Source organism: Drosophila serrata, unplaced genomic scaffold (assembly GCF_035046125.1).
Source record: "Drosophila serrata isolate PLE 108 unplaced genomic scaffold, ASM3504612v1 contig_165, whole genome shotgun sequence".
NCBI lineage: Eukaryota > Metazoa > Arthropoda > Insecta > Diptera > Drosophilidae > Drosophila > Drosophila serrata.
The window spans coordinates 1,727,212-1,740,613 of NW_028257063.1; the positions used below are offsets into that span (position 1 = coordinate 1,727,212).

Genomic DNA, 13,402 nt, shown 5'->3' on the forward strand with positions numbered 1-13,402 from the left:
AGAACCTTTCCATCCCTAAGTCAACTGTGACGATATATCGACCAATCTGCTGTTTGGGAGATATCGCCGTCCGTTCATCGCTAAGCAAAATATGCTTAATAAATTGCCACATAGCATTGATTAAATATTATACAAAATTTGGGGCAACATCACTGTGTAAATCCTTCGTTTTCCCAGTTGGAATACCAAGCGAGCATAATCAGCATCCGGGCAATTTATATTAATGATTGTCAAGTGTGTGTTTAAGTCACCTTTTATCGGCAGCAGAGACTATCGCCACCTGTTCATCCCTAAGTCAAATGTGCTTAGTAATTGCCGCTTAACATTTCGTAGTTTTCTCAGTTGAAATACCAGGCGAACATAATCAGCAGCAGGGTGATTTCTTTTGATGGTAGTCAAGTCACGAACCGTGGCTTTTGCCCAAGTTAGTCAAGTTTTCAACCTTTCTGCATGACGATATATCGATAAATTACCGTATTACGTTTATCGCTATCCTATCATCCCTATGTCAACTGTGACGATATATCGATAAATCAGCTGTTTGGGTGCTATCGCCATTCGTTCATCCCTAAGTCAACTGTGCGTAGTAATTAAAATTTTACATTTCTGGCCATATTTTCTTAAAATAAAACAGTTAAGGTGGGACAAGCAGCTTTAAAAACAAAAGAAGGCTGCGTTTCCTGTCAAACAATTTTATAGTTGCCAACACGTCTCTACGTTTGACAAACATAAACATTCTTATGTAATTCTTGAGGGCAAGAGGTTAAACAGTGCTTTCTGGAGTATTTCTGACACCAATTCTTTCTCGAATTCCAGTGCATAAATATGGGCGGACATCATCACGGTGAACCCTACACGGTGCCGCATGCCTCCACCTACAAGGTGGAAAATGTACCCCAGCTGGTGGAGGTAAAGGAAGCTCTTGGCCGCCAGGGACTGAAGGATCCATGGCTCAGGTGAGTTGCCTAAATCGACTAGAAACTTGTTAAAATTCATTACCTTTACTTCGTCGCAGGAACGAGGCCTGGCGCTACGAACCCAAGGCCTTTGGCACGCACAGATCTCGCTTAAACACCTTCATGTTCCGCGGCCTCGGAGTCGGATTCTGTGCATTCCTGGCCACCGTCGCCGTAGAGTATGGCCTAGGAATCGGCAAGGGCCAGGGCGGCCATGGACATGGTCACGGCCACGATGAGGGACACCATTAAATAGCTAAATTGATTAAACTTGGTCGAATCTGATTATTCGCAGTACATATATGGGATTTCACTAAAACTAAAAAAGTCTTCCGATCAATTGATGCGAGGCTTTAACTCGTCGTAGCACGAACGCAGGAAGATTTGGGGCTTCTTGGCCGGGTTGAAGTACTCGTGGCCCTTGGACCAGTCGTAGCCTACAGCGTAAGCAAAGATCTGGCCGTTCGCGTTGAAGCCGCACTTGGTGATCGACTGATCCATGGCCTCACTGGACTTGAGCTTGGTTCGGGCATCCTTGTCCCAGAAGCTGAAGGTGCCGTCGGAGCCGACGGTCACCAGAGTGCCGTGTACGGGATGGAATGCGATATCATTCACGGCGTAGATGTCCTGGAAACCCGTGGTGCCTGTAGTCCGGTGGCACTTGAATGTGAAGTTATCTTTGGGGTTTGCCGGATTCACGTACTGAATGGCAACACGACCCTCAATGCTGCCCAGGGCGTAGCCGGTGGGCTCCTTTTTCTTGTCCTTGAAGATTGATATGGTGCGGTGCTGGTACTTGAGCGGGCTCTCCTGCCGCTTGTACTCCGTAGGGCTGTTCTGTAGCGAGTATATAATCAGGCCACGGTTGGCGGTGCCAACTACGGCCATGGGGTAGTCCACGTCGGCACAGTAGCAGCGCTCCGGCAGGTTGATGGCCATCATAGGATTGGGCGACCGCGTGTCCCAGAACTGCAGTAATCACAAAGAGAGTAGTTCACAATGTTGTTATCCCTAGATTATTCACTTCTCACCTTTAAGGTCTTGTCCCAGGAACCGGTCATCAGGCATGTGTAGTTTGTACCCTTGACCATGTGGCACGTCCTCACCGGGCCGTCGTGGGCCGCCACTTGCATCACTTGGTCGGAGGCCAGGTCCCAGAGTTTAACCTGCTTGTCGCAGGAGGCCACGAACACCTTGCTGCCGTCGTCTGACCAGCACACGTCCAGCACCGGTCCGCCCATTGTTTTCATCGACTTGGGCACGGTGGCGCCATTCTGCTCCACCTCCCAGCAGCGGACGCTGTTGTCCCAGCTGCCGGCAACGAGGAAGTTCTTTTGTAGCGTGCTCGGGCTGAATTCCAACGCCGAGACGGAGTCGTCCGGGGGCGACGCCACCTCGAAGTCGTTCATCCGGTTGTTGGATTGCGTGGCGCCAAACATTATCTTGTGCTTCAAGTGTCGCAAAATGTTTGTTTTATTTCAATTTCTTATTTAGAGATTATTTTTTGTATTTTCCCATTTGCACAAAATAATGCAATTTTATCGATAACTGGAACGCCGCGTTGCCACCTTCGAAAATCGTATTAGCTCTTTTATGGCTAGATATGGCTATTTGGCCAGACCCAACAATTTAAGTCAATTTAGCGGGAGTCTGTAATGTAAACTAATTTACACAATAAATTTGTACATTTTGCTACTTATTTTAAATTAGTAAATAATAGTTATTGATATAACTTTATGATCATTTTTGTGAAGAAATCAATTTTTAAAAAGCCATTACTAAGCCAAAAAGATTTAATATTGTAACAATAGTAAAATAGCTAATTATACACTTTTAGGGTATTCTAATTTTAATTTGAAGCTTGTTACGCCGTGAAGGAGTCATATCCGACAAGTCATATCCATGTAATTTTTCCCAAAAATCATAGTTTAAGAAAACTCATAACTAAGCCAATAAATCATTAATTTTAATTCGGAAAACTGTTCTAAGCTCGTTTTTAGTAGATTAACAATGCTGCATACTCAGTTTTCAAATTTAAAAAATTCAATTTTTTGTCAAATTTTGGCAATTTTAATGATGTAACCCCTTATAAAATTTTCAATTTTCGGAAAAATGACAAAAATTTATTTCTTGACCGCACATGGCTAGAACGACTGGGCTGTTGATGCTGATCAAGAATATATATGGTTTATAGGGTCGGAAACGACTCCTTCAATGCGTTTTAATCTTCTGACTGAAGCTTTACTCTGCAAAAAGGTATAAAAACAGACAATTTTCTTAAAAAATCTGAGTTTTACGAACATCATAATTAAGCCAAAATAGCATTAATTTTGATTCGGAAAGCTTTTCTGTGCAGGTTTTTAAAGCACTAACAAATCTGCATACTGCGTTTGTTGATGCTGTTATAAGTTTTCGACTAAAATTATAATAACCTGCAAAAAGGTATAAAAACAGTCAATTTTTCCCAAAAATCATAGTTTAAAAAAACTCATAGCTAAGCTAATAAATCATTAATTTTAATTCGGAAAGCTGTTCTATGCTAGTTTTTAGTAGATTAACAATGCTGCATACTCAGTTTTCAAATTTAAAAAATTAAATTTTTTGTCAAAATTTGGCAATTTTAATGATGTAACCCCTTATAAAATTTTCAATTTTCGGAAAAATGACAAAAATTTATTTCTTGACCGGACATGGCTAGAACGACGGGGCTGTTGATGCTGATCAAGAATATATATAGTTTATAGGGTCGGAAATGACTCCTTCACTGCGTTTTAATCTTCTGACTGAAGCTTTACTCTGCAAAAAGGTATAAAAACAGACAATTTTCTTAAATAATCGGAGTTTTCCGAACATCATAATTAAGCCAAAATAGCATTAATTTTGATTCGGAAAGCTTTTCTGTGCAGGTTTTTAAAGCACTAACAAATCTGCATACTGCGTTTGTTGATGCTGTTATAAGTTTTCGACTAAAATTATAATAACCTGCAAAAAGGTATAAAAACAGTCAATTTTTCCCTAAAATCATAGTTTAAGAAAACTCATAACTAAGCCAATAAATCATTCATTTTAATTCGGAAAACTGTTCTATGCTAGTTTTTAGTAGATTAACAATGCTGCATACTCAGTTTTCAAATTTAAAAAATTCAATTTTTTGTCAAATTTTGGCAATTTTAATGATGTAACCCCTTATAAAATTTTCAATTTTCGGAAAAATGACAAAAATTTATTTCTTGACCGCACATGGCTAGAACGACTGGGCTGTTGATGCTGATCAAGAATATATATGGTTTATAGGGTCGGAAACGACTCCTTCAATGCGTTTTAATCTTCTGACTGAAGCTTTACTCTGCAAAAAGGTATAAAAACAGACAATTTTCTTAAAAAATCTGAGTTTTACGAACATCATAATTAAGCCAAAATAGCATTAATTTTGATTCGGAAAGCTTTTCTGTGCAGGTTTTTAAAGCACTAACAAATCTGCATACTGCGTTTGTTGATGCTGTTATAAGTTTTTGACTAAAATTATAATAACCTGCAAAAAGGTATAAAAACAGTCAATTTTTCCCTAAAATCATAGTTTAAGAAAACTCATAACTAAGCCAATAAATCATTAATTTTAATTCGGAAAACTGTTCTATGCTAGTTTTTAGTAGATTAACAATGCTGCATACTCAGTTTTCAAATTTAAAAAATTCAATTTTTTGTCAAATTTTGGCAATTTTAATGATGTAACCCCTTATAAAATTTTCAATTTTCGGAAAAATGACAAAAATTTATTTCTTGACCGGACATGGCTAGAACGACTGGGCTGTTGATGCTGATCAAGAATATATATGGTTTATAGGGTCGGAAACGACTCCTTCAATGCGTTTTAATCTTCTGACTGAAGCTTTACTCTGCAAAAAGGTATAAAAACAGACAATTTTCTTAAAAAATCTGAGTTTTCCGAACATCATAATTAAGCCAAAATAGCATTAATTTTGATTCGGAAAGCCTTTCTGTGCAGGTTTTTAAAGCACTAACAAATCTGCATACTGCGTTTGTTGATGCTGTTATAAGTTTTTGACTAAAATTATAATAACCTGCAAAAAGGTATAAAAACAGGCAATTTTTCCCTAAAATCATAGTTTAAGAAAACTCATAACTAAGCCAATAAATCATTAATTTTAATTCGGAAAACTGTTCTAAGCTAGTTTTTAGTAGATTAACAATGCTGCATACTCAGTTTTCAAATTTAAAAAATTCAATTTTTTGTCAAATTTTGGCAATTTTAATGATGTAACCCCTTATAAAATTTTCAATTTTCGGAAAAATGACAAAAATTTATTTCTTGACCGCACATGGCTAGAACGACTGGGCTGTTGATGCTGATCAAGAATATATATGGTTTATAGTGTCGGAAATGACTCCTTCACTGCGTTTTAATCTTCTGACTGAAGCTTTACTCTGCAAAAAGGTATAAAAACAGACCATTTTCTTAAATAATCGGAGTTTTCCCAACATCATAATTAAGCCAAAATAGCATTAATTTTGATTCGGAAAGCCTTTCTGTGCAGGTTTTTAAAGCACTAACAAATCTGCATACTGCGTTTGTTGATGCTGTTATAAGTTTCTGACTAAAATTATAATAACCTGCAAAAAGGTATAAAAACAGTCAATTTTTCCCTAAAATCATAGTTTAAGAAAACTCATAACTAAGCCAATATATCATTAATTTTAATTCGGAAAACTGTTCTATGCTAGTTTTTAGTAGATTAACAATGCTGCATACTCAGTTTTCAAATTTAAAAAATTCAATTTTTTGTAAAATTTTGGCAATTTTAATGATGTAACCCCTTATAAAATTTTCAATTTTCGGACAAATGACAAAAATTTATTTCTTGACCGCACATGGCTAGAACGACTGGGCTGTTGATGCTGATCAAGAATATATATGGTTTATAGGGTCGGAAACGACTCCTTCAATGCGTTTTAATCTTCTGACTGAAGCTTTACTCTGCAAAAAGGTATAAAAACAGACAATTTTCTTAAATAATCGGAGTTTTCCGAACATCATATTTAAGCCAAAATAGCATTAATTTTGATTCGGAAAGCTTTTCTGTGCAGGTTTTTAAAGCACTAACAAATCTGCATACTGCGTTTGTTGATGCTGTTATAAGTTTCTGACTAAAATTATAATAACCTGCAAAAAGGTATAAAAACAGGCAATTTTTCCCAAAAATCATAGTTTAAAAAAACTCATAACTAAGCCAATAAATCATTAATTTTAATTCGGAAAGCTGTTCTATGCTAGTTTTTAGTAGATTAACAATGCTGCATACTCAGTTTTCAAATTTAAAAAATTCAATTTTTTGTCAAATTTTGGCAATTTTAATAATGTAACCCCTTATAAAATTGTCAATTTTCGGAAAAATTTAAAAAAATTATTTTTTAACCAGACATGGCCAGAACGACTGGGCTGTTCATGCTGATCAAGAATATATATGGTTTATAGGGTCGGAAACGACTCCTTCACTGCGTTGCAAGCTTCTGACTTAAAATATATTCTTCAAAAAGGTATAAAAACATATAAGAAAATTGTCTGTTTTTATACCTTTTTGCAGAGTAAAGCTTCAGTCAGAAGATTAAAACGCATTGAAGGAGTCGTTTCCGACCCTATAAACCATATATATTCTTGATCAGCATCAACAGCCCAGTCGTTCTAGCCATGTCCGGTCAAGAAATAAATTTTTGTCATTTGTCCGAAAATTGAAAATTTTATAAGGGGTTACATCATTAAAATTGCCAAAATTTGACAAAAAATTGACTGTTTTTATACCTTTTTGCAGGTTATTATAATTTTAGTCAAAAACTTATAACAGCATCAACAAACGCAGTATGCAGATTTGTTAGTGCTTTAAAAACCTGCACAGAAAAGCTTTCCGAATCAAAATTAATGCTATTTTGGCTTAATTATGATGTTCGTAAAACTCAGATTTTTTAAGAAAATTGTCTGTTTTTATACCTTTCTGCAGAGTAAAGCTTCAGTCAGAAGATTAAAACGCATTGAAGGAGTCGTTTCCGACCCTATAAACCATATATATTCTTGATCAGCATCAACAGCCCAGTCGTTCCATGTGCGGTCAAGAAATAAATTTTTGTCATTTTTCCGAAAATTGAAAATTTTATAAGGGGTTACATCATTAAAATTGCCTAAATTTGACAAAAAATTGAATTTTTTTAATTTGAAAACTGAGTATGCAGCATTGTTAATCTACTAAAAACTAGCATAGAACAGCTTTCCGAATTAAAATGAATGATTTATTGGCTTAGTTATGAGTTTTCTTAAACTATGATTTTAGGGAAAAATTGACTGTTTTTATACCTTTTTGCAGGTTATTATAATTTTAGTCGAAAACTTATAACAGCATCAACAAACGCAGTATGCAGATTTGTTAGTGCTTTAAAAACCTGCACAGAAAGGCTTTCCGAATCAAAATTAATGCTATTTTGGCTTAATTATGATGTTCGGAAAACTCCAATTATTTAAGAAAATTGTCTGGTTTTAGAAGATTAAAACGCATTGAAGGAGTCGTTTCCGACCCTATAAACCATATATATTCTTGATCAGCATCAACAGCCCAGTCGTTCTAGCCATGTCCGGTCAAGAAATAAATTTTTGTCATTTGTCCGAAAATTGAAAATTTTATAAGGGGTTACATCATTAAAATTGCCAAAATTTGACAAAAAATTGACTGTTTTTATACCTTTTTGCAGGTTATTATAATTTTAGTCAAAAACTTATAACAGCATCAACAAACGCAGTATGCAGATTTGTTAGTGCTTTAAAAACCTGCACAGAAAAGCTTTCCGAATCAAAATTAATGCTATTTTGGCTTAATTATGATGTTCGTAAAACTCAGATTTTTTAAGAAAATTGTCTGTTTTTATACCTTTCTGCAGAGTAAAGCTTCAGTCAGAAGATTAAAACGCATTGAAGGAGTCGTTTCCGACCCTATAAACCATATATATTCTTGATCAGCATCAACAGCCCAGTCGTTCCATGTGCGGTCAAGAAATAAATTTTTGTCATTTTTCCGAAAATTGAAAATTTTATAAGGGGTTACATCATTAAAATTGCCTAAATTTGACAAAAAATTGAATTTTTTTAATTTGAAAACTGAGTATGCAGCATTGTTAATCTACTAAAAACTAGCATAGAACAGCTTTCCGAATTAAAATGAATGATTTATTGGCTTAGTTATGAGTTTTCTTAAACTATGATTTTAGGGAAAAATTGACTGTTTTTATACCTTTTTGCAGGTTATTATAATTTTAGTCGAAAACTTATAACAGCATCAACAAACGCAGTATGCAGATTTGTTAGTGCTTTAAAAACCTGCACAGAAAGGCTTTCCGAATCAAAATTAATGCTATTTTGGCTTAATTATGATGTTCGGAAAACTCCAATTATTTAAGAAAATTGTCTGGTTTTATACCTTTTTGCAGAGTAAAGCTTCAGTCAGAAGATTAAAACGTAGTGAAGGAGTCATTTCCGACCCTATAAACTATATATATTCTTGATCAGCATCAACAGCCCCGTCGTTCTAGCCATGTCCGGTCAAGAAATAAATTTTTGTCATTTGTCCGAAAATTGAAAATTTTATAAGGGGTTACATCATTAAAATTGCCAAAATTTGACAAAAAATTGAATTTTTTAAATTTGAAAACTGAGTATGCAGCATTGTTAATCTACTAAAAACTAGCATAGAACAGCTTTCCGAATTAAAATTAATGATTTATTGGCTTAGTTATGAGTTTTTTTAAACTATGATTTTTGGGGAAAATTGCCTGTTTTTATACCTTTTTGCAGAGTATTATAATTTTAGTCGAAAACTTATAACAGCATCAACAAACGCAGTATGCAGATTTGTTAGTGCTTTAAAAACCTGCACAGAAAAGCTTTCCGAATCAAAATTAATGCTATTTTGGCTTAATTATGATGTTCGGAAAACTCCGATTATTTAAGAAAATTGTCTGTTTTTATACCTTTTTGCAGAGTAAAGCTTCAGTCAGAAGATTAAAACGCAGTGAAGGAGTCATTTCCGACCCTATAAACCATATATATTCTTGATCAGCATCAACAGCCCAGTCGTTCTAGCCATGTCCGGTCAAGAAATAAATTTTTGCCATTTTTCCGAAAATTGAAAATTTTATAAGGGGTTACATCATTAAAATTGCCAAAATTTGACAAAAAATTGAATTTTTTAAATTTGAAAACTGAGTATGCAGCATTGTTAATCTACTAAAAACGAGCTTAGAACAGTTTTCCGAATTAAAATTAATGATTTATTGGCTTAGTTATGAGTTTTTTTAAACTATGATTTTTGGGAAAAATTGCCTGTTTTTATACCTTTTTGCAGGTTATTATAATTTTAGTCGAAAACTTATAACAGCATCAACAAACGCAGTATGCAGATTTGTTAGTGCTTTAAAAACCTGCACAGAAAAGCTTTCCGAATCAAAATTAATGCTATTTTGGCTTAATTATGATGTTCGGAAAACTCCGATTATTTAAGAAAATTGTCTGTTTTTATACCTTTTTGCAGAGTAAAGCTTCAGTCAGAAGATTAAAACGCAGTGAAGGAGTCATTTCCGACCCTATAAACTATATATATTCTTGATCAGCATCAACAGCCCCGTCGTTCTAGCCATGTCCGGTCAAGAAATAAATTTTTGTCATTTTTCCGAAAATTGAAAATTTTATAAGGGGTTACATCATTAAAATTGCCAAAATTTGACAAAAAATTGAATTTTTAAATTTGAAAACTGAGTATGCAGCATTGTTAATCTACTAAAAACTAGCATAGAACAGCTTTCCGAATTAAAATTAATGATTTATTGGCTTAGTTATGAGTTTTTTTAAACTATGATTTTTGGGGAAAATTGCCTGTTTTTATACCTTTTTGCTGGTTATTATATTTTTAGTCGAAAACTTATAACAGCATCAACAAACGCAGTATGCAGATTTGTTAGTGCTTTAAAAACCTGCACAGAAAGGCTTTCCGAATCAAAATTAATGCTATTTTGGCTTAAATATGATGTTCGGAAAACTCCGATTATTTAAGAAAATGGTCTGTTTTTATACCTTTTTGCAGAGTAAAGCTTCAGTCAGAAGATTAAAACGCAGTGAAGGAGTCATTTCCGACCCTATAAACCATATATATTCTTGATCAGCATCAACAGCCCAGTCGTTCTAGCCATGTGCGGTCAAGAAATAAATTTTTGTCATTTGTCCGAAAATTGAAAATTTTATAAGGGGTTACATTATTAAAATTGCCAAAATTTGACAAAAAATTGAATTTTTTAAATTTGAAAACTGAGTATGCAGCATTGTTAATCTACTAAAAACTAGCTTAGAACAGTTTTCCGAATTAAAATTAATGATTTATTGGCTTAGTTATGAGTTTTCTTAAACTATGATTTTAGGGAAAAATTGCCTGTTTTTATACCTTTTTGCAGGTTATTATAATTTTAGTCAAAAACTTATAACAGCATCAACAAACGCAGTATGCAGATTTGTTAGTGCTTTAAAAACCTGCACAGAAAGGCTTTCCGAATCAAAATTAATGCTATTTTGGCTTAATTATGATGTTCGGAAAACTCAGATTTTTTAAGAAAATTGTCTGTTTTTATACCTTTTTGCAGAGTAAAGCTTCAGTCAGAAGATTAAAACGCAGTGAAGGAGTCATTTCCGACCCTATAAACCATATATATTCTTGATCAGCATCAACAGCCCAGTCGTTCTAGCCATGTGCGGTCAAGAAATAAATTTTTGTCATTTTTCCGAAAATTGAAAATTTTATAAGGGGTTACATCATTAAAATTGCCAAAATTTGACAAAAAATTGAATTTTTTAAATTTGAAAACTGAGTATGCAGCATTGTTAATCTACTAAAAACGAGCTTAGAACAGTTTTCCGAATTAAAATTAATGATTTATTGGCTTAGTTATGAGTTTTCTTAAACTATGATTTTAGGGAAAAATTGACTGTTTTTATACCTTTTTGCAGGTTATTATAATTTTAGTCAAAAACTTATAACAGCATCAACAATCGCAGTATGCAGATTTGTTAGTGCTTTAAAAACCTGCACAGAAAAGCTTTCCTAATCAAAATTAATGCTATTTTGGCTTAATTATGATGTTCGGAAAACTCCGATTATTTAAGAAAATTGTCTGTTTTTATACCTTTTTGCAGAGTAAAGCTTCAGTCAGAAGATTAAAACGCAGTGAAGGAGTCATTTCCGACCCTATAAACCATATATATTCTTGATCAGCATCAACAGCCCAGTCGTTCTAGCCATGTCCGGTCAAGAAATAAATTTTTGCCATTTTTCCGAAAATTGAAAATTTTATAAGGGGTTACATCATTAAAATTGCCAAAATTTGACAAAAAATTGAATTTTTTAAATTTGAAAACTGAGTATGCAGCATTGTTAATCTACTAAAAACTAGCATAGAACAGCTTTCCGAATTAAAATTAATGATTTATTGGCTTAGTTATGAGTTTTTTTAAACTATGATTTTTGGGGAAAATTGCCTGTTTTTATACCTTTTTGCAGAGTATTATAATTTTAGTCGAAAACTTATAACAGCATCAACAAACGCAGTATGCAGATTTGTTAGTGCTTTAAAAACCTGCACAGAAAAGCTTTCCGAATCAAAATTAATGCTATTTTGGCTTAATTATGATGTTCGGAAAACTCCGATTATTTAAGAAAATTGTCTGTTTTTATACCTTTTTGCAGAGTAAAGCTTCAGTCAGAAGATTAAAACGCAGTGAAGGAGTCATTTCCGACCCTATAAACCATATATATTCTTGATCAGCATCAACAGCCCAGTCGTTCTAGCCATGTCCGGTCAAGAAATAAATTTTTGCCATTTTTCCGAAAATTGAAAATTTTATAAGGGGTTACATCATTAAAATTGCCAAAATTTGACAAAAAATTGAATTTTTTAAATTTGAAAACTGAGTATGCAGCATTGTTAATCTACTAAAAACGAGCTTAGAACAGTTTTCCGAATTAAAATTAATGATTTATTGGCTTAGTTATGAGTTTTTTTAAACTATGATTTTTGGGAAAAATTGCCTGTTTTTATACCTTTTTGCAGGTTATTATAATTTTAGTCGAAAACTTATAACAGCATCAACAAACGCAGTATGCAGATTTGTTAGTGCTTTAAAAACCTGCACAGAAAAGCTTTCCGAATCAAAATTAATGCTATTTTGGCTTAATTATGATGTTCGGAAAACTCCGATTATTTAAGAAAATTGTCTGTTTTTATACCTTTTTGCAGAGTAAAGCTTCAGTCAGAAGATTAAAACGCAGTGAAGGAGTCATTTCCGACCCTATAAACTATATATATTCTTGATCAGCATCAACAGCCCCGTCGTTCTAGCCATGTCCGGTCAAGAAATAAATTTTTGTCATTTTTCCGAAAATTGAAAATTTTATAAGGGGTTACATCATTAAAATTGCCAAAATTTGACAAAAAATTGAATTTTTAAATTTGAAAACTGAGTATGCAGCATTGTTAATCTACTAAAAACTAGCATAGAACAGCTTTCCGAATTAAAATTAATGATTTATTGGCTTAGTTATGAGTTTTTTTAAACTATGATTTTTGGGGAAAATTGCCTGTTTTTATACCTTTTTGCTGGTTATTATATTTTTAGTCGAAAACTTATAACAGCATCAACAAACGCAGTATGCAGATTTGTTAGTGCTTTAAAAACCTGCACAGAAAGGCTTTCCGAATCAAAATTAATGCTATTTTGGCTTAAATATGATGTTCGGAAAACTCCGATTATTTAAGAAAATGGTCTGTTTTTATACCTTTTTGCAGAGTAAAGCTTCAGTCAGAAGATTAAAACGCAGTGAAGGAGTCATTTCCGACCCTATAAACCATATATATTCTTGATCAGCATCAACAGCCCAGTCGTTCTAGCCATGTGCGGTCAAGAAATAAATTTTTGTCATTTGTCCGAAAATTGAAAATTTTATAAGGGGTTACATTATTAAAATTGCCAAAATTTGACAAAAAATTGAATTTTTTAAATTTGAAAACTGAGTATGCAGCATTGTTAATCTACTAAAAACTAGCTTAGAACAGTTTTCCGAATTAAAATTAATGATTTATTGGCTTAGTTATGAGTTTTCTTAAACTATGATTTTAGGGAAAAATTGCCTGTTTTTATACCTTTTTGCAGGTTATTATAATTTTAGTCAAAAACTTATAACAGCATCAACAAACGCAGTATGCAGATTTGTTAGTGCTTTAAAAACCTGCACAGAAAGGCTTTCCGAATCAAAATTAATGCTATTTTGGCTTAATTATGATGTTCGGAAAACTCAGATTTTTTAAGAAAATTGTCTGTTTTTATACCTTTTTGCAGAGTAAAGCTT

General features: G+C 33.6%; 2 protein-coding genes across 6 annotated transcripts in view; one reads left to right on the forward strand and one right to left on the reverse strand.

The window, feature by feature from the left end:
• Positions 1–539: 539 nt before the first annotated feature.
• On the forward strand, positions 540–1,603 carry ND-B12 (NADH dehydrogenase [ubiquinone] 1 beta subcomplex subunit 3). Of its 4 annotated transcripts, none has more exons than XM_020944926.2 (3): positions 540–742; positions 817–956; positions 1,016–1,603. In XM_020944926.2, the coding sequence occupies exons 2-3, from the start codon at positions 826–828 to the stop codon at positions 1,206–1,208; spliced, it is 324 nt and encodes a 107-aa protein (XP_020800585.2). In that variant the 5' UTR covers positions 540–742; positions 817–825; the 3' UTR covers positions 1,209–1,603. The 4 variants fall into 4 exon arrangements, with proteins under 4 accessions (XP_020800585.2, XP_086683096.1, XP_020800587.2 ...); XM_086826970.1 differs by having other exon boundaries at positions 540–762; positions 1,016–1,329; XM_020944928.2 differs by having other exon boundaries at positions 540–639; positions 1,016–1,329.
• The window catches only part of Rae1 (ribonucleic acid export 1), a 47,734-nt gene continuing 35,553 nt past the window's right edge, over positions 1,222–13,402 (reverse strand). Inside the window, exons 2-3 of one of the 2 annotated variants that reach the window (XM_086826968.1) lie at positions 1,988–2,606; positions 1,222–1,925 (exon numbers count right to left, since the gene is read on the reverse strand). In XM_086826968.1, coding sequence (XP_086683094.1) covers positions 1,293–1,925; positions 1,988–2,395 — 1,041 coding nt within the window. In that variant the 5' untranslated portion in view covers positions 2,396–2,606 and the 3' untranslated portion in view covers positions 1,222–1,292. Of the gene's footprint in view, positions 1,926–1,987; positions 2,619–13,402 lie in introns of both variants that reach the window. The other variant, XM_086826967.1, reaches the window with a different exon arrangement.